This window comes from Sinocyclocheilus grahami, unplaced genomic scaffold, assembly GCF_001515645.1.
Source record: "Sinocyclocheilus grahami isolate Dianchi unplaced genomic scaffold, SAMN03320097.WGS_v1.1 scaffold19.1, whole genome shotgun sequence".
NCBI lineage: Eukaryota > Metazoa > Chordata > Actinopteri > Cypriniformes > Cyprinidae > Sinocyclocheilus > Sinocyclocheilus grahami.
In genome coordinates, this window is record NW_015505198.1 from 2608002 (window position 1) to 2630454 (window position 22453).

Genomic DNA, 22453 nt, shown 5'->3' on the forward strand with positions numbered 1-22453 from the left:
GCCTTTCTAAAACCAAAGCACAGTGGCAAATGAAGCAAAAAAAAACAATGTTGGGCTGATCTTCTCAAGCTCATCGGGTTTAAACCTGTCTGTAAAGCACAACACTGTAAAAGCTCTATAAACCCTTTAATCAGGTTGGGGAGAGCAGGACTAAGTGCGCCGTAATCCCCTTTAACGGCTCTCTAATTGGATTCTAGCAAAATTACTCGTGCACATACAGGATTGAAATGATGTCTGTGGCTCCAATAGCTTCGCTAACTGAACTCTGACAAATGTGTAAACCAGCGACCAAGAAAACTGAAGAAACGCACATCTGCCCGGATTAATCATTCAGGATTATAAACAACACATTCCTGGCACATCCACTAATAAAGCCTCATAATATCATGTTGAGCCATATAAGAAACACTATAGTATTATCACAAAGGCTGCATATTAGATGTAATCATCCACATGTAACTTCACATATTATCTATTTTAAAAAGTTCAAAAAGCGTTCCATCATTCTGACAATTGAAAAAAGGTTGTCTATTGCATTTTCCTCAGTAAATGATGCTAATAGGTCAAAAAAGAAAATACAATTTGAATATGCGCAGCAAATTTCTTTAGTGAAACAGGATATTTACTTTGCAAAAAAATTATTTTATTCATTTACACTAATGTTTCCTAATGTGTAGGGCCACAGAAACATCTCTGGTCACAGATTTGGACGTCTCTGCACTGTTTTAACCAAAAGCAGAAGGGTCATACCGACCTCCACATCACTAAAACACTGTCAGGGAGATAATAAACTGATCAATAGAGCCAGAAACAAGACAAAGAAGAACAGCAAAGAGAGAATGATGAGGAACTGTAGAAGAAAAGAAACAACAAACTCCTTTCAGACTGACTTAATGTCGGATGGCGTCGCATGGTAACGTAATGACGTGCCATTAATCGATCTATGTACTATAACATGTAAAACGGGAACATGAAAGGAATATTCTAAAAGCAACTCATGTAAACACCTTAATCGTAATATTGTCTTATTCAGAATAAGGTAAATAATTAGATCACTGATGTCCATGTAAACGTAGTCTGTGTGTGCCATACGAAGCATGTCCAGTCAGATTACTAGGCTCTGGACATGATGCCGTCATCTAAGGTTTAGTTTATAACAGGCCTGAAAATTACACTGACACTAAAGCGCAAAACACACACAAGTCAGCTGCCCTTTCTCGCCCTGGAATATTAGCATGCGCATGTGTCATGGTCTATGATGGCTGCAATTTTTCTTTTGCATGCTTTATCATCCACCAGGCAGAAATGAAATACATCAGACAAAAGTAGAAAGGTAGAAGTAATCATTTCAGATTTCAATCAATGGATAGTTCACCCAAAAATAAGGATTCTGTCATCATTTACACACCCTCATGTTGTTTCAAACCTGTATTTCTGACTTACTTTCTTCTCCATAAAATGAAAGTCAAAGGGTTGTTCGGATGCCCAATGTTCTTCAAAATATATATTTTTTGTGTTTTGCAGAAGAAAGAAAGTCATACAGGGTTGGAACGACATGCAGGTGAGTGAAGACTCATTTTTGGGTGAACTATCCCCTTAATAATTAGGTTCAGGGTTTTGTTTGAATGACTTAGCCAAAGTATGAGCAGTAATAATACTGATGCTTGCCTTAGCAAACAACACTAATTACTGTAACCATTATTAATAGTCACTTCTGTGGTCAGGTCGGTAATGGATTGGTTTGTAACTCTACACTGCACAAGGACAACTAGCAGTCACGGCCAGGCTCAAACCTCCAGAGATAAATGTTTGGCTTACGGTGCATTAACTCAAAGCGTCGCAGGACTGCACTAATCCTCTCCAGTCACATGCAGAAACTATATGCAAACACACACACACACACACACACACACACACACACACACACACACTCACTATGCACACAATGGGTGGCGCAATCATTAAAGAATTCAGTTTATCAGATTCACTCCATCTGTCAGACATTATTTTCACTCTGTTTGTAAAACACTTAGTGTCCTGTGTCTTTTCTTATGAAGCACTAAAACAGATTAATGCATTAAGCAGGTGATCGGAATATATAAAGTAGGTGATAAAGAGACTTGAATGCTTTTGGTCTGCAATCTGTTCATTGGTTTGGAAATGGAAGTGGGATGTCAGCTTTGCACGTTAAATATAGTTTATAGACTATAAACTTCAATAAAGAAGATGGATCAGAAAGATTGTCTAATTACTAAACCAACAAATGTGCGCAAAGAATTATGGGTATGTCAGTAAATGATCAACAGAGGAGAATTTGTGAGAAAATGAGATAAGAACCAGTGAAATATTTCTAATTGTTATCTTGCTGACATGGGTTTTGCCTCGATTCTCTAAAACATAATGGTCAAGATTCTCTAAATACCAAACCTGCAAATGTGTGCAAAGAATTATGGGTATGTCAGTAAATGATCAACAGAGGAGAATTTGTGAGAAAATGAGATAAGAACCAGTGAAATATTTCTAATTGTTATCTTGCTGACATGGGTTTTGCCTCGATTCTCTAAAACATAATGGTCAAGATTCTCTAAATACCAAACCTGCAAATGTGTGCAAAGAATTATGGGTATGTCAGTAAATGATCAACAGAGGAGAATTTGTGAGAAAATGAGATAAGAACCAGTGAAATATTTCTAATTGTTATCTTGCTGACATGGGTTTTGCCTCGATTCTCTAAAACATAATGGTCAAGATTCTCTAAATACCAAACCTGCAAATGTGTGCAAAGAATTATGGGTATGTCAGTAAATGATCAACAGAGGAGAATTTGTGAGAAAATGAGATAAGAACCAGTGAAATATTTCTAATTGTTATCTTGCTGACATGGGTTTTGCCTCGATTCTCTAAAACATAATGGTCAAGATTCTCTAAATACCAAACCTGCAAATGTGTGCAAAGAATTATGGGTATGTCAGTAAATGATCAACAGAGGAGAATTTGTGAGAAAATGAGATAAGAACCAGTGAAATATTTCTAATTGTTATCTTGCTGACATGGGTTTTGCCTCGATTCTCTAAAACATAATGGTCAAGATTCTCTAAATACCAAACCTGCAAATGTGTGCAAAGAATTATGGGTATGTCAGTAAATGATCAACAGAGGAGAATTTGTGAGAAAATGAGATAAGAACCAGTGAAATATTTCTAATTGTTATCTTGCTGACATGGGTTTTGCCTCGATTCTCTAAAACATAATGGTCAAGATTCTCTAAATACCAAACCTGCAAATGTGTGCAAAGAATTATGGGTATGTCAGTAAATGATCAACAGAGGAGAATTTGTGAGAAAATGAGATAAGAACCAGTGAAATATTTCTAATTGTTATCTTGCTGACATGGGTTTTGCCTCGATTCTCTAAAACATAATGGTCAAGATTCTCTAAATACCAAACCTGCAAATGTGTGCAAAGAATTATGGGTATGTCAGTAAATGATCAACAGAGGAGAATTTGTGAGAAAATGAGATAAGAACCAGTGAAATATTTCTAATTGTTATCTTGCTGACATGGGTTTTGCCTAAGCTGACCCTCTGAACCAACCACCAGCGGTCACCCAGTGGTCCAGGCAACATTACAATACATTGCAATCAAATCAATTTACATAAATAATATCACAATAAATAAAATTATTAAAAAATAAATAGTAATAGTAAATAATAATAAATTAAAAAAAAAAAAAAGAATAAATAAATACAGATACTCAGGATAAGTAGAGTAGCACCTAGATCATCAGAGGTTTGAAAATCCAAATTATACCCCAAATTAAATTCTACCATCTTGAAGCATTTCTGTCAATCCATCTGCAGCAGATTTCAATGCCTCAAGGGTTGAGGCTCTAGCTTTGTTTATTCTGGCTGTTGAGAGTTCTAACATTACTATATCATGAAACTGAAGTAGCCATTGTCGCACAGATAAAGTATGGGGAGGGAGCCATCTTTGTGCAATTATCTTTTTGGCAGATGTTAGTCCTGCCAGTCAGATCTTTCTTTGTAGCTCTGTGAAACATAACCTGGAATCATCATTTAGAAGAAGCACAACTGGTTGCACTGGTATATCTTTTCCTATCATATCAGAAAGTATTGATGAGATTTTTTCCCAAAACTCATAAACCTTTTCACATTCCCACACCATATGCATGAATGTTCCCACTTGTTGGCAGGGACAAAAACTACAGTGGGGACTAGGAGATGATTTAATGAGGAAACGTTTCTTTGGTGTCCAGTACAATCTATGACAAAATTTGAAATGAATTAATTGGTGGTTTGGATTTTTTAATGCACAGAATATATTTTTCCATACCGTCTCCCAATGCAAAGTTTTACAAGTTTAAAACATATATCGAGACTTTATGGCAGGGGGTTTTCCCCATCCCACTGCATCTCATGTTTTTAAATGAAAAACGTATTCTGTGTGATTGGCTTTCCGCCCTTTGTATTAAACTGTGCATACATACATGATGCTGTTTTGTTTATAGTTGTTTAAGCAACTTAATTAATTATAATTGGTTTATAAACATTATTTTAAACATTATGCACTTTTTTGACAGACAGTCATGTTATCTTATGCTTTGAATAAACGTGTATTAGTAATATTTTGCTCGATGCGCCCTCTTGTGGCCTCAGAAGAGAAGCCAAAACTTTTCTTCACCCTAACTGAAATGATGCATTTTAAATTCTAATATAATTCGAATTTTGATAATATTTAAGTACACAATTCGAATTTAGTTTTTCAGCCATTTTGACAGCCCTAATACCCAGCCATAATGAATGGGAATGCTAACAGTTCTCCAGGTATGGACCTCCTCGGTCTGCTCTGGAATATTAGCATGTGTCATAGTGTATGAAGAAGGTACTTTCAAAATCCTTTGACGTGTGCTTTATTAAATTTAAGCGAGTGATGAAATCTGCGAACAGCTGTGCTGAAAAACAGTGGGATGGAAAGAGATTTTGGAGCTGGCACTCACAAAAAGGGGCGACTTGGGCTGATTTGAAGTGACCATCTGTGGCATAATGAAAATCATGTTTGCAACTTTGAGTCTCTTCACGAAACAGCATTTATCCACGCTGCCAAGGGCGTACACAATGCGCTGGCAGCTTTGCAATAAAGTGCAGCTTGTTTATCGAGCGAATGCTAAGCGTCACAATATCTCACAAATGTTACTGCGGTATGAAGGTCAGTCAAAGCTTCAGGTTACAGGTCATATGCTTACTTTAACTGCCTTCCTAAACTAAACAGACACAGGGCAGATGGAAAAAGTTAGATAGATGGGAAGAGAGAGAGAGAAATTCATTAAATATTAAACTCCAATTTTGTTCAGTAACCCTTCAGTGGAGACGTTAGATTGATAATTGGTGAAGATTCAACTGACACTGAACTGTCACTCAGCCCGAACAATCCCATTTATCCTAAACCCCCCTCACATTTCACTCTCTGGTGATGACATGAAGGTCACTGATACACAAAAGTTCACGATCGCTCGTGTTTGCAAGCACATGTACACACTTCGCTACAGGGAATTTTGATTATATAGCTGATTTGATTAATTGCACATAACTAACTATTCAGGTTCACTTAGACAGCTTTGAAATACCACCTGGGTTTGACTGTACTGCGTGTTATATATAGCCGTGGAACAGAACAAAACAGGGCTCCATACGATTATGGATCCATAACCTTGCTGTATGACCTGGTCGCCCACACCCAGCCCCCACAAACCAAGCAAAAACCAGCTTTACTGATGGTTATCACAGTAAACGCTTCTGTCTACATGCTAAACCAAGTACTCTATGTAATTCATTAAAATTCATCTTCTTTGCTCTCATTCAGGATTAATGACCGCAGGTAATCTGAGGTTGAAGATTTGAAGCACTAGAGGAGATAAAATACAGCTTTAATGATTTTTCCACATCTGAGAGTAAACCAGGGCATCAGATGATTGCAACAACAACAAGTTTTTTTGCAGTGAATGAGAACGAAAGAGCCGAATATACACTCTAGCATTCAAAAGTTAGGTCAAAAAGATTTTCTTTTGAAAGAAATTAATTATATTTATACAGAAATATTTTATATTTTATACAGAAAAGATGCATTACATTGATAAAAGATATTTATAATGTTACAAAAGATTTATATTTCAAATAAATGCTTTTTGTTTGAACTTTCTATTTAATAAAAAATGTATCATGATTTCTACAAAATACTATTAGCACAACTTGTATTCAACATTGATAATAATAATTAAATGTTCTTGAGCAGCAAATCAGCAAATCGGTATCATTTCTGAAAAGTCATGTTACACTGAAGACTGGAATAATGAAGATTAAAAACTCGGTTTTGCACCACAGGAAAAATTACATTTTGAAATGCATTTAAATAGAAATTGGTTATTTTAAATGTTGCTGTATTTCTATCAAAATAAATGCATTTATTAATTCTTAATAAATGTTCTCGATCTTTTCTGACACAATTTGTCAGCAAAAAGTATTCAAAATACAAAACCTATCTTCGGCTGTGAAATGTCACAGGTGGGGAAAATGATAAAGATCAACCATATAAAAATCATGCATTTCATTGATGCTTTTATCCAGTGTGTCCAAGCATTTTATCAGTAAAAATAATGACAATAATAAATAAAAACACCACATTTTATAATTTGTATAATTATTCATATTTACAATATGTAATAATATAATTACTTATTTTTAATAACACATTGTCCATATATATATATATTCTTAATAATTTAACTTAATTATAATTTTGTAATAATAACAATAATAGTCCATTGTCAGATTTTACTGGTGATTTGACATACTATTAAAATAACAGTATTATGAATCAGCCAACACTAATTTTATTTCTATCCCATTTGACATAGATATGGGGATGCAGCTACTGCCAAAATTGCCACCAAGTGGACTGACTTGCCCTTAAGGACTTTGGCTCCGTGTCTACAGTCACTCAGTTCCTGCTCAGAGCTCATGTACAAGTCCTGGCACTGCTGGACTGCGATGAGCTCTTGGCAGAAGTTCCAGAGAATCTGTCCAGTCTGGGAGGAAGAGCCCTGTTCCTCTGTAACCGTGGAGACAGAAGCAGCGGTGGCTCATGGGCGGCGAAGCCAATGATGCTAACAGTGGGTGAAAGGTTTAATGGCCATAACAACACACCATTTACTGCCCGTCATCCCTAATTAAGACCAGAGAGGCTTGTGTGGAATTGGCCAGGATGGGGAAACTCTAAATACAGCCGCTGTTGTCTGTTGAGCAGCTGGGCAGACAGAAACAGTTGACTCTGTTGTGTCTGTTCTGTCCAGGTCACTAATTGTCTCAGTGGCTGGTGCTCTAGTGCGAAGGCAACGAGAGGTTGACACAGCATTTGCCAGGTCCAGACCTCCAGAATGGCTCACGGGGGACCAAATCAATGCCCAGTCTGATCTGATTCATTCACATGACAGGATATGACCTAATATATAATAGAATTCCAGAAGTGCACAACTGACCCTTTGTTAAGTTCCTCCCATTTTGGATAATATACTAAGAGAAGCTTTACAAAGAATTTTACAAGAAAGAAAAACTTACAATTTCAGTAAAATGTACTCATTAAATTGAAGAAATGGAATGGATATTATTGTTACTTCCCGAGATGGAATTACAAAGCGTTTTATATGTAATTTTTCTTAAATAGAAATGATTAAATTACATAATAATGTGATTACAAACTGTAGAGACTGTGAATCAGAATCAAGTAACACAATGAAAAGAGTGAAAGTGAAAAGAAAAACACCTTATTTGAAACCAATTATGGACAGAACAGTTTCTAATGTTTCCACGATTTTATACTTATAAAAAGAGCAAAAGCTGGTCTGAAAATACATATGATGGACAGTTGTTAAGGTTGGATTAGTCAGTAACATTTTAAGGCAGGGCTTGGGAAAGTGACTCAGTGTAACAATATAACATTTAAACAAATAAGGACTGTCCCAAATTTATTTCAGAAAAACAGTAGAAGTTGGTCTGATAATATGATGGATGGCAACAGACGGTAAAGGGATAGTTCACCCAAAAATTAAAATTACCCCATGATCTATTCACCCTCAAGCCATCCTAGGTGTATATGACTTTCTTCTTTCAGATGAATACAATCGAAGTTATATAAAAAAATGTCCTGGCTCTTCCAAGCTTTATAATGGCAGTGAATGGAAGTTGTGATTTTGAAACAAAATAAAGTGCAAAATCCATCATAAATCATGAGAGTAAATCATGGGGTAATTTTCATTTTTGGGTGAACTATCCCTTTAAGGAAGGGCTGGTCAGTAACATTTTAAAGGCGGGGCTTAGGAAAGGCTAAAACAACCGTGTTAACTGGTAAAACTGTTCCTAATGTTTCTACAGTGTATGCAACATAGGGCTTCAAAAGACTAAAGACACCAGAAAAAGAGTAAAAGTTGGTCTGATAATATGGCAACAGTTTCTAAGGAAGGATTTCATTTTTGGGTGAACTATCCCTTTAAGGAATGAATGGTCAGAAACATTTTAAGACGGGCTTAGCAAAGGCTCAATTCGAGGCAGCACAGATCTTAGCTTAACTCCTCCCCTGCTATGAAAGCCGATAAATGTCTGGGTTTAAGGTCAAGAGCTTTGTATTGCTGCAATTATGATTTTGATAGGCCATTATGCCACTGATTGGACATTTTCCACGCTGTAAACTCAGTTTCACAGTCCGTCACTTTGCCAGCTATTCCCACGTAACCAGACATCTTACTTTATTTCACACTGAGGCCATCAGGGCTCCATTGTAGATTTATGAATATTAAAATGAGTCTCAGCACTGAACGCAGATTCACTGATAGCACCTTAATAACAGAATAGATCGTTGTCTATTTCTCCATCAACCCCATTTCTCACTTTAGCCCGATGGCAGTACCCAGATTTGATTCAAAGCAATCGTATTGTCTGATTTCCAAGAGCCAAAGCAAAGTCAAACCTGGCACTGATCATCTGAAACATTTCCAAGGCTGGCAGAACACACTGAATGGTTTAAATTGTGCTGAAATGAGTTTCAGTAAAACCATAAACCCTTCCATCCCTTCTCTTTTCCAAGATGAAGTTAAGACAAAGCGGCAGCCACGAACGAGTTCATCCTAACAGACTTAGCCAATACAAAACAGCAGGATCCCAAGGTAAAATGGAGAGCCTGGTCAAATTATGATAAACTAGAAAAGCAGGTTCAGGAGCACTCTGCTAACCTTCACAAGCAACTACAGCCTATTTAGTCAGCAAGATGATATTTCTCTTTGCAGATTAAGTGGCACGGAAAACACAAAAACATGGGATGAAAATTGTCGGCTGGTGGAAGGGGGAGATTTATTCACTAATACCCACACAACATGACATTTCACTACAGCTTTAACAGGTTCAAAGCATCTGCATCCCGGATAAACATCCCTCTGTATCGCCTGATTATTAATATTGCTTTCCTCAGGGTGGGGAATGAGTGACAGGGAGCGACGAATCATTATTTAAATTAGATTTTTACTCTTTCAGTACAAATGTTATTGCCACACTGCAGAAAAATCCAAGAATAATCTTTTAATTTCCAAGTTAAAACATCTCAAAAAAAATTTTATTTTAAAAATTTGCTTAAAAAGCAACACATCAAAAATGGTTTTACTTGTTTAAAAAAATTGAATGCAGTAAAATTAGACATTCATCTTGTTAATCTAATAAATTAATTTTGTTGGATGTTTAGACACATTTACTGCAAAAGAATTTGCAAAATGCAAGTCTATTTTTTCTACCCACCTGAAAAAAAAGTCTTTACACTGTAATTATGAATATCGCACCTCTCCTCAATAAGCCACATGATCATTTCAGGTATAATGTCTATGGTTTTATAACCCAACATATTGACTCCTTCAGGAAGCACCACTAATAACAATGTTTGCTCTTCTAAGGGATTACACATAAAACAGAAAGGATTGAGAATATACCTCATACCTGCGTATTCATAGTCTGCAGCTGCAAAGCCTAACAAATCCTCAGTGTTTTGCGTCTCATCAACCAGCACAGAGAATATCAGCTTTAGAGAAAAGCTCTCCTAACATCAGAGTTAAACACCTCAGATCTCCTCATGCCTGAGTGGCATTTTCAACTAAAGGTCTCTGCCAGAGACAGATAATAAAGATGCCGTTCTCCCGTGACAGATAGACAGATACTCTCGAGGCCTGCTAAAAATGTAAGTAAAATGGCTCTAAAATAGAGTTTGATGAGTCTCTGGCCTCAAAATTCCCCATAGAGGAAATGAGTCATTATTTTTGCAGTTCTGTTCGGTGACACTAAAAATTACACATTTGTGACCCTGGACCACAAAACCTGTCTTAAGTTGCACGGGTATATTTGTAGCAATAGCCAAAAATACATTGTATGGGTCAAAATTATCCATTTTCCTTTTATGCCAAAAATCATTAGGATATTAAGTAAATACCATGTTCCATGAATATATTTAGTAAATTCCCTACCGTAAATATATTAAAATGATAATGAATGATAATATGCATTGCTATGGACTTCATTTGGACAACTTTAAAGGCAATTTTCTCAATATTTAGATTTTTTTGCACCCTCAGATTCCAGATTTTCAAATAGTTGCATCTCAGCCAGATATTGTACATCAGTGGAAAGTTTATTTATTCAGCTTTCAGATGATGTATAATTCTCAATTTCGAAAAATGGACACGTATGACTGGTTTTGTGGTCCAGGGTTACATTTCCCCTTTAAATGAACTAAATATGAAATAAATATAATTCAGGAGAGAATATGCATATGATTTAAGCTGATTGTAAATAATGGTTTGAACATCTGCCTCATTCTGCTCCCACGACCCAGGCCCTGGAGGAGCCCCATCGTGCACGATAGGTCATCTGCGGCCAAAGTCATCACAGCTGTGCTGATTTTATGCAGCTGAAGAGCTGTGTGAGCTTGGGCCAAAGCCAGATCTGTCTGTTCCAGGAGAAAAGAGTGTTTATCCCCTCAACAGAATTTTTGCAGTTGGAGTTGCAGTCGTTTAATCAGTAGGCCCTACAGATATCTGCATGGGAATGAAGAGCAAGGTCAGAGGTCACCGGAATATCCCTCATGCGATAGCAATGACCAGGAGCAGTGTATTAAAGAGTGTGCGAATGTTGCGGAGAGGCTTCTGGGTTTTAGCTTGCTTGAGGTGCAAACTGCTGATATTCTTTGTGCCATTATTTCGAAAACATCTATAAATCAGTTTGATAAACAGTCCCAAGGTCACGACTTTCCATCACAGTTATACGTTCTCTGTCCACACAAGCTATTTTTCTGCAAGTCATCCAAACTAGCCGAAGCAGAAACCGAAACTCAGGGGAAACAAGAAGACCGACATTACTAAGTCATGGCAAGATTAATGCTATGTTTGTTGCATTACATTACATTTTGAATTGTACAAATGTAAAACACATTTTCTGTGACTATTTACACTAAGTGCCAACAGCCCATCTTGGGCCCACTTGGCTATTTAAACTAACTTTGTCTGGCTGAGCCAGACGAAGTTACAAAAGAAACCAAGCTGGTGGATGGAAACATGGTGTGGAGAGTAAAAGTGCAGTCACATCTACTGTTGCTCTGCACAATTTAGTGGGCAAATTCTATTCATTTCTATAGGAATCTGTGCGATTGGGAGTTTTGCGTGAGGGTGAAAAAGTTCCCCAAGCAGATTTTGCTTGTGTAGAAGTTGGTCACACAAATTCGCTGTGATTAGCAACAGAAAACTGGTTGGTCTAAAAGTGAATTTTACGAGCAGTGCTTCATACATCGCTAAACACTGACAATGGAAAATGAACGATTTGTGCCCTCAAAAATTTGGCAAATGTGACGCAAACTCACGGCAATTAGCAACAGAAAACTGGTTGGTTTGAAAGTGACTTTTGTGAGCAGTGCTCCATACAACGACTGGCAATGGAAACTGACAAAATGGACCAATTCTACCTGCAATATTTTGCCTGAATTTCGCAAATGTGACGCACTTTAAGGCCAGTGGATTTGGCTTTTAATGTGACCAACCCGAGTTCATTCCCCTTTCTTCTCCCTTTTTCTATCACATATCAGCTTGGAGAGGTGTTTATTTTAAATTAAAAAGTTAGATCATATTTAAAAAAGTGAAAATAAAGTGCCTAATGGGTATTCACTAGTAGTAATAAAGTGTTAAATGGGAATTTAATTGAAATTGGATGTAGTGTGCATTGATCGGATGGGCTGATCATTTCAGTATCCTAATCAATAAATTTGCAACCTATTTTACTTGAAAAGAAGAAAAGAAACTAGATGGGACCTCATTTAATATATCAGGAATCGACTGGAAAATTATGACAGCTTCTATTTTGTTACTAATAATAATAAAAAAATAATAATACATGCTAGCATAGATATTAATATATTTTTTAACAGTATTTGTGTTCATGTTAAAAAAGCGTGAACGCATCAACTAAAAAAATGCTCAGAATGACTCAACTTATGGGCTCAACCAGTTGCACAAGTTTAGGGGACGGACTATCTGTTTGCCTGACCAATTAGAGACAGGGAAGTGCTTAGGAAACCTGTTAAAAATAAATAAATAAAATGTAAAATAATTCACACAAGTGGTGCAGAAATTACACACTTAGCTTTAAATTATGTCTGGATATGCTTTTAATTCATCCCTTTAAAAAAAAAATCCAGGCATCATCTTTCCCAATACTACAATATATCATCTTGCAGAGCAGACATATCAATCATAATTCAGGCAGTCTGAACCTCCAAAATACCTATTTTTATTATGTCGGCAGGGCGGTTTGTTATGATGTGCATGGAATTCATCACAAATGAATGCTAGTCAGCACCTGTATCCCATTATTGTGTGAGAGCAGCAGGGAATGAGGGGTCGTCGTGTGGCCGGAAGGGATTGCTCCCTGCTCTGGGAGATAAACCCAGACTCATTTCTGCTCTCCATCTCACTGCCAGCAAATTAAAGGACAGATCAGAGCGAAGCGTCCCCGCAATCGGCACTGCACTCTTCAACAGAACAGCACATTTAATCCCTGCAAACCCCTGTGGGCACGGGACTCTTCAGGAGTATGGAATAATACGATCAGGAAAGCTCACTCGAGGTCTATGCGGGAAGTGCATAAAGATAGACTAAAGGATGGCAAATGACAATGGCATCCATTTTGTCTCCCTGTTTTGTATTCAATTGACAAAACACACCAGCGACGGCAGCTCCCCGGGGAGGGCATTGGTGTTGTAAGGTGAAATCGCTTGTTAAATATGCCACTTTTTGACTGGAGTAATTATCTTGTTAATTATCAGGTGTGGGGGCTGTGATTCAATGGCTGTGAAGCGATCAATTAACAAGCTGAAATCAGTCAGCGGAGGCATGACGAGACAACACCTCAAGAGCCGAACGCACTCAGCTAGTGCAAGAAACTCACGAATGCCAAAACGCAGCTCTGGATCGCTGACTGACTCAATCGTGTGAGATGTTTTTGTGTATAAAGTCTAAACGCTCCAATGCGAAAGAGAATTTTCATCTGTCGGTGGTTTCTAAATATTTATCTCCGCTTCATTCCAACCTGGAAAAGCTAATCGGCTTCACATGTAGTCTATCAGAATGACACAAAGCTATGAGGAGAAGAAAGTTGAACGCGGACAGACTGTTGGGTTCAAACCACATCAAAGCTAGTTTCCACACCACAAGAAGTCAAAAAGAAAAGAGAACCTCACGATAACGTGAAAAACAAACCCCATCTGCGCAGGGCTCTGGTGAGTTTGAATGCCCCAGTGTTCATTACGCCATGTGTGAAAAACAGATTGAAGTGCCGTCGGGCTGCAGGAGCCTGTAATAGCTGTGCTGCCTCTGACTGGGAAGCCAGTCTTAATTAGATCATCAGAAAAGGCCGCAATGACGGCTGTTATACACTCCCTGGATTCAGTGGCTCGGGTATCAGTTTGGGTCAAAATGCAAACACTGGACAAAATGCCAGTGGCATTACAAACGTATTGCCAACCATTTGCCCCTATAAATACCTGAATGATAAATATGAGTTAAAGGCACAATATGTATTTTTTCACCACTAGAGGGCGCATATTCAAAATAAACAAAGAGACAAAGGCGTAGTTTGATGAGTAGTGTGGAATCATGGGAGTTGTCGTCTTCATCCCCACAGCCGATGCAATCCGAAGGGACTCGGGCAGAAATCATGTTCATGGATGAGCTAATGATTTATTAACGTAGTAGAATGAAGCAGGGTGAGGCTGAAAGCCGTCGAAGCAAAACGAGGCCGCTGAACGGGCACGACACACGGCTCGAAAGCAGCGGAGCTTTTATTATGCCACAGTCGACCGCTTCCGCTCCTTCCGGTCATGTGTATGTGGGGGGAAAAAAGCAGCGCTGTTTTATCATACTAGATACATTTGAAAGCTGGCGACACAATGACACTATGGACACGGACCGTGTCACTAGTTAAAATTGCTTATTTCTCTGGATTTAACCATTCTTTGAAACATTTGGGATAATGTAAGAACACAAGTCAGCAAAATCTATAACACTGTTCTAGTGGTTTTTGGATATTTTATTGTGCCTTTAAAGAAGATTAAAAATCACATTTGTCCTGGTCAAGATAGGCAGCTAATAATAGTTATAACAATTAACAAGTTTCAAAATCAAATACGCAAGTTACAATAGCAATAAAATATAAAGCATTAAAATACAGTGAAAATAAAATAAAAGTGCGACATTAAAGAGAAAATAAAAAGTAATTTTTTCCTGTGATGGCAAAGCTGAATTTTCAGCATAATAACTCCAGTCTTGAGTATCACATGATCCTTCATAAATCATTCTAATATGCTGATTTTCTGCTCAAGAAAAAATTGTTCTGTAAGATTTTCTGTTCTGTAAGATGTTATCTTCAAAATTCTGCCAGCCAACCCCATCAAAAGCACTGTGCACTAACCAAACACTTAACATCTCTTCAACTACATCTGAGAAGTTCAACACTGTAATGGTGATCTAGACCTCACCAGTCAACTTTAAAATCAAAACAGCATCGAGAAATTACTAATACTAAGAGGTCTGTAAGAGAAAGACTAGCTGCCTGTCTTTTTGAAGCACAGTAAAACAGTGTGAAATGTAAATAATAGCCAAATGATAGAGATGGGTTGGCAAACTTATGCACATTGGACTAATGAAGATCAACTTCTTCTAGTCTTTTGATAGGAAAATCTTAGAAATGTTGAAGTCCATCACATCTGTATGCCACACTATCTCCTACAGTCCTTCCGACAGTCACGCAGCCCTTCACATTTAGTTACGAGCTGTAAGGCATGCCAAGCACTGCCCTACCCAACTCAAACCACAATGTGTGACCCACTGATAGTGTGTAGCAGACCATTTGGCCAATGCTAAAAAACCCACAAAACCTGTGCGGTGTGACCCAATTGAATTTGAATGTACTAGAACTAGAATGTGGTTTCTCTTGGAGCTATAAAATACATCACACATGCTTACATTCAGCAACATGACACACTTTTTTGCCATCAAAACAATAATAATTCAAAATGTCAGTGAGGTTGCCAAACAATGGACTAGGTGCTGGTTTGGCATATAGTCAATGAAAGATATATTTTACATAAATTTATTGGACAATTAAAATTTTGCTATCATTTATCCAACCTCAAGCTGCTACAAACCCTTATTATTTTTATTTTTTGCCAATGGTCATTGGTTCTTGGGTCTTAAGGTCATTGCACACCGAGTCCAAAATTCTCGTTCGAAATTTTCGCACGTTAAAATATAAATACGACCTTATGTTGTGTCAATCATGTTTACACACTGCCTCCGAAACATTCGTCCGTCATTAGAAAATTCGGATCGGGTTCGAATTTCAGCGTTTTCGCATCCGTAACAAGCATTTTGATAGGAAAGGATGACGAATATGAAAAAAAGAAAAAAAAAACGCATACGAAAATTTCAGACTCAGTGTGCAAAGACCTTTAAACTCAAGATTTTTAGCAAGTAACAACTCAAAGTCACGAGTTGTACCAACTCATTTTATGTCATTTTTGGAGCTTAGCAGTACATCCATTTTTGTTGCATGAAAAAGAGTTGGAATTGCTTTGGAGTTCTTCAGAAAAGAAATAAAACAAAACATGAGGATGAATAAATGATGGCAAAATACACATTTTTGGAAATTCCTTCACTGCACAGCAGTGTGGACGAGAGATTTATCTGAACACGCAAGAATCTCCCGTGACTTAATCATCAGGAGACATAAATCCTGTGAAGGAATGGAGTGATGGTGATAATTACATCAAATTAAACAGCTGCCACAAACAGCCCCACCAGCGCCGTATTTCGCCTGAGAAAACGTCACTCTTCCCAATTCCGTATAAATATACACATAAGAAACAAATTAGGACAATGCTGATTTAAGCTGATTCTTATCAAATATTCTCACTCAATCTTCTGAGCACAAAATAGCTTTGCATAGCCAAACTTTGGACTATAGTGTGTAGTTCACACTGGATCTTATGACAACCAACAATTGCCCACTTATATAGGGAGAGATTGTTTGACGGACATGTAAAGTGACCAAACTGAGTTTGTTTTGTTATTGTGTGCCATTTAGAAGTTCATCAGAAATAAAATATTGTGCTGTCTAAGCTTGAGACTGGGCACAAAATAACTTCCCGAACTGGGTTTGGTGAAACAAAAATCATTATCAAGACAGATGAAAATGTCACATTCTCAGAAGTACAGTGACATATATATATACGGCCCGTGACCTTTCACCTTGATGGGCTCATAAAGCATAACTCCCTCAAGCCCAATTCAAACACACAAACACACACACTTCCCTCCAGCTCTGCACACACACAGTCATTGACATCTCCAACACTGCCCTGCCAAACCATCAAAGCCTGAAAAACACAGACATTGTCATGCACGCACACACACACACACACACACACAAAAGACACAGTGAGAAGGGAAGGACAGGCATCTGCTGCTGGCTGTTTATGTCTGTCTGTGTGCGTGTGTGTGTGTGACTGTCATTACTGACCGGTTAAAGCTTTTTTTGTTTAGTCTCTGGTTGATGTCAGAGGACGTGTGTAGCTGTTCTATTTGGGTTGTGTTTTAGTGTCTCTCTCAAATACATTCAAATATAAACAGCTAGACTGATATACTGTATATGAGACATATACCCTTACACACGGAGATAGACTACAGGGTCAAAAATATCACAAGTTTTCCCTTACAAAAAAGTACCATTGTATAGTGAAGGTATCAAATGCTAATGATACAGTACTTTGAAATATACTGTGGAACTGGATGATTAAAATATATGAACTGCAGTATTTATATATGGTACTTCAATGCATATGTTGATACATATCCATTAAAATGCATCACAGTTTCCACAAAAGTATTAAGCGGCACAACTTTTTAAAAGAAATGTCTGACCAGCAAATCAGCATATTAGAATGATTTCTGAAGGATCATGTGACACTGAAGACTGGAGTAATGATGCTGAAAATTCAGCTTTGCATCACAGGAATAAATTACATTCCAAACTATATTCAAATAGAAAACTGTTATTTTAAATTATAGTAATATTTCACAATTTTGTGTTTTTGATCAAATAAATGCAGCCTTGGTGAGACTACTTTCAAAAACAAAAAAATAACCACTGACTAAATTGTAGTAATTCCATATACCATATATAAAATGTACTATGCATTATGGTATTATTATCTAAATCCTTCACTTTACCATCATGGTATCACAGCACAGTTTTGTAAGTGTTCTCATATGCTAATGCACAACTGCGCTCCATTAACTTGTGATACTGAAAGAAAACTGCTGTTTATTTCCTACTGACAACCAGTAATTAAACACAATGCCACAACCCAGTTCTGCTTTTGGAAAACCAGACCTACCTACAACAGATGTGGTTTCTGATTACAACCGATTTCCAGCAAAAAAAACCACCTCAGTTTATACAAATTGTTCGCAAACAGTTTTATTCACTCATTTTCCCAGCTCATGTTTCATGTTGAGATGATGAGATCTGTTGTATTCACACTAGTCCGAGTGAATATCTTACCTCTGTGACGTCTTCTTATATTTTCGCCTGAAACAAAAAAATATGGACATTTCAGTTCAGGTAAATGCAAATTAGATTCAGTATATAAGGCCACTGGGGCTGGTTGTCGCACAGGCATATATTTCAACAACTATACGTTTTTGAATCAAAAGTCCAAATACTCAAACATGTATTTTATGTGAATTTCATGCATTTATATTCAGGCAATTTTTATATGTATATGTTGTTATTTTATTATAATTGATTAATTTCATTTCTGTTTAAAAAAAATTTTTGTTATTAGTTTTTTAATGTTTTCGTTACATTCATTTCATGAATTGTTTTTGAGTTTCATAATTGTCTCACTGTTTAAATTTGAATTTAAAAAAATCTATTGAATAACATTTTAAATACAGACTTTTTTTAATTGCTTGCATTTCAAATTTCAAGACGTAAACAGTAAATCTTCAGCGTCAATTTAATTTCCATTTTGAAGGACTTTCTATAAAATATCAAGTGAACTCCCTTTTTTCAATAGCTTTTTTTTGCCACATCTTTAGTGCATGTGTTTATATATGATTCAATTTTCCTGAAAAATGTTAACTGGAGTGAAAAGTATGACCACTAGCCATTTGATATACAGGCAATCAGAGTAAACAATCTTTTCAAAAATGTCAAATATAACGGTTATACAGAGTTCAAATACTCAATTGATTAAAATGCTCGAATCAAGGCACACATGAACATTTGTGCAAAAAATGCCCCTTATGATAGACATCTGAACATTTGGTCATCTAAATTCAGTTAGTGCATGAATGCTCGCTCTGTTCTGCACGTAGAAAGGAAATGCCTCTTCTTTTAAAGCAGCGTTCAGTAAAACAGCTCAACTGCAGCTGCTCTCAAGCCATATGAAGACAGACGTTCTGATTGGTCAAATTAGATAGATGACATCACCTTCAGAAGAGCCTAGCGAGACTAACACACAATCGCTGCTATTTACGTGATCAGCGACCTTTAACCTTAACTTCCTGTCATCTTCATCATCAAAACGTCTTCCTCTCTTTCTCTCTGCCCATCTAATCTACCGCGAAGAAAACGCCTGCCTTTATTACAGCCTTAAACTTTTATAGATGTGTGTTTTTCTCGGTGTCCAATGGTGTCGACACGGGTCTCATTTCCCTTGGAGCTGCCAAGTGCACAATTAAATTCTTAATAAGCTCAATAAAATGGGCCTAAAAGGGAAATAAAGCTGGAAACAGGATGACTTCGGTTCAATCTCGCCCTGCTCTTGACCGGTGCCGTTATGACAATGTTGATGGCCCTTGTTTCTGGACAAATAACAGCTGTCTGACTTCTCCACCTGGGTTCAGGGACCCCAGGCTGACAGCGACTCCACTGTCACAGCGAACGCAGTTGTCATAAATCTAAAACCAAACCTGGAAGATATTTTGCAGTTTATAACAGGGATTAGCATTCAGCGGCTTAATGTGGAATGACACAGTGAAGGATTAGATCAATCACTGCAACGGCAAACAATAAAATCCCCTTGTGATAACATACACGGTCATTACCGTCCACATAAATTCAGAAGAAGCGATTAATTTCATTTATTGGCAAGAAATGAGACGGCCATAGAAAATAAGTTGCACATGCAGCTAATAAAGTCATCCACAGGCATGTTTTTCTGCAACATTATACTCATCATTAGCACCTGAACTTCGCCTCTGGATCACAGGACAAGAATTCATTTTAATAAAACTCTTGTGTCTTCAAAGAAAAAAGGCGTGCAATTTTCAGATCTTTCGGTTTGGTCTATTTTGGTGCATTTATTTTCTTGATCTAGCTTCAGTGACAAGTTCAAACATTACATTTGCCTTTTGTAATTCCTCCGCAAATACTTGCACTTTGCAAATATTTAGTTTTAATATGCTGGATCCGTTGGCAGCCTAGTTTTCAAACAAATGCATTCTAAATAGCGATCAACTGGAAACACTTTTAATGGAAGATGAGGTTGCTTTTGCGTCTGGGAACCGAGCCGCACATGAAGAGGATGTTTGTACTGAAAGTGACCCGTTAACCCTGACCTGCATCTCACTTTCACAAATATGTCAGCGTCACATTAGCCAAAACCATCAACTGCAAATCACCCAATAAAAACACGAAAAGTACTATAAAAGTAAGTTTAACTCTACACACTTTCTACACATTTTATTATTTTACTCTTTGCAATGTATAATTCATTTACTTAATTATTAAAATTTAAGTTTAACTTTATTTTCTTAAAATTGTAATTTATTAACATTTTTATTCATTAAAATAATCATATTTAAATATTAATTTATTCGCTTTTTGTAATGTAAGATCCTTGTTCCTTGCTACTTTTATTACGACTCCGTTATCCGCACAATGATTTATTTTTGTTAAAATATTATACTTTTATACTTTATATTGCTATGAAATTTTACCATTATATTGTGTAATTTGCAATAAATTATTATATCTTTATATTTTTACACTTTGTAGTGCATTATATTCCTATTTAAATTTACTTCACGTGTGAAAATAAGTAATATTTTAAACAATTTATCTCACAATAATACTTTTGATTAATTCTTAATTTATTAGCAATGTCTATTCATTACAATGATCATATTTAATATTCAAATCCTTTACTCTTTATAATGTATTATTTTCATTTCAGGCTGTTTTTATTAAGACTCTGTTAAACTTAATTTAAAATATTTAGAATTATAATAAAATATCATTCCTCATAAAAATAGGATTTTCTTGTACTTTTATACTTCATATTCTTATAAAACATTACTATTAATATTGTGTTATTTTGATTTGTGCTTTTTAGTCAAATTCTAATTCAAATACACGTTGCTCACTCATGCACAGAGACAGAAAGTATAAAACTCTACTCACAGTCCTCGCAGTCTGAGCCAGATCTTCTCAATCTGATCCGCTTGTAGGTACTTCAGAGAGTTGTTCTCGAAATCCTCAATCTCTTTGGTGGGCGACTCCATGTCAAAAAAGTCGACCAGGCAAAACGACATGAACGAGTTTGTATCTGGACAGCACGGACACAGAGGCAGTTTGTAGAGCAATCGGCAGCAGCAGCAGCAACAGACGCCGAGTCTGTCACAGAGACAGCTGTAGCACGTCCCTCATCCTGTTCCTCTCTCTCTCTCTCTCTCTGTGGTTGTGGGCTTGTGTCACCAGCTCTGGTCAGGTGTACAGAGAGGAGCGCGTATGGTAGCACTGCAGGGGGCCGCTTTCTCTCCCTCATGAATATAAGGCAGTGGAGAGGAAGAGGAAAAGGAGGAAGAGGAGGAGGAGGGGAGGGGATTAAACAACTGCTGTTGATCTCTGTATCAGGGTCTCGGCTCCATGCAGCCACACAAACGGAGAATAAAACCAATGCAATGGAAGCATGGACTGATGCACTGTCTGGGATGAGTGGAGAGACAAAAGACAGGAAGAAGAGAAAAAAAATAGAAGGAAAAAAAAGAGATAAGCTGAAAAAGGCGGATTTGGAAAAAAAGGATGTCTCTGAAGTGTAAATAAAGTGTCAGAGAGATAGAGAGGCTTTGACTTAGTATGTAAACAGGAGGAAAAAGGTAGTATTGTGGTACTACAATTAAACTATTTCATTCTGAATATTCACTTATACATAAGACTTTAATATTTTATTACCTTAATGCATTAAAACACACTATTAATGCTAAATGTCATTGGTTATATTGTGTAATCGTGTGTTGGAAATGTAATGCATTAGAGTTTTGAAGGTCGATGTGAAATCAACACATAAAAGATGTTCCTGTCTTACTGTAAATGGAACAACGGTGAACATTTTCCAAAAATTTTTTGTTTGTATCTCAAAGCAATTTCCGTTTCAGCTGTTGGATTTCACCAAGTCCTATTTTTCAACCTCCTCTCCAACCACCTGGATCAAAAATTATGACTTTTCACCATCCAATCAATTTCCGATAGATAAAATCAAGTCATTTTCTTGTTGAATATCCTGTTTCACTTCAAAATATGTTACAGTTAAATAAAATGGGTTGCAAATGCAATTTCATGATGATTTTAAAGGTATAACTATGAATACAGTGCAAAAAGAATTCACTGTAGTTTTCTGCATTATAAATATTATACACTGTAATTAATTTAATACATTAAATTAAAAAAAATCATAAACAATTGTGACCACAGTTTTAATAGATTAATGTACTTTATCAAAACGTGCCAAATAAATT

General features: G+C 36.8%; 1 protein-coding gene across 3 annotated transcripts in view; it reads right to left on the reverse strand.

Annotated features, from left to right (window-relative positions):
- The window catches only part of pde1ca (phosphodiesterase 1C, calmodulin-dependent a), a 64138-nt gene extending 42813 nt beyond the window's left edge, over window positions 1–21325 (reverse strand). For all 3 annotated transcript variants that reach the window (XM_016237594.1, XM_016237611.1, XM_016237602.1), the window contains exons 1-2: window positions 21120–21325; window positions 18213–18239 (exon numbers count right to left, since the gene is read on the reverse strand). In XM_016237594.1, the coding sequence (XP_016093080.1) occupies window positions 18213–18239; window positions 21120–21250 (158 nt within the window). In that variant the 5' untranslated portion in view covers window positions 21251–21325. The remainder of the gene's footprint in view (window positions 1–18212; window positions 18240–21119) is intronic.
- Window positions 21326–22453: the final 1128 nt, after the last annotated feature.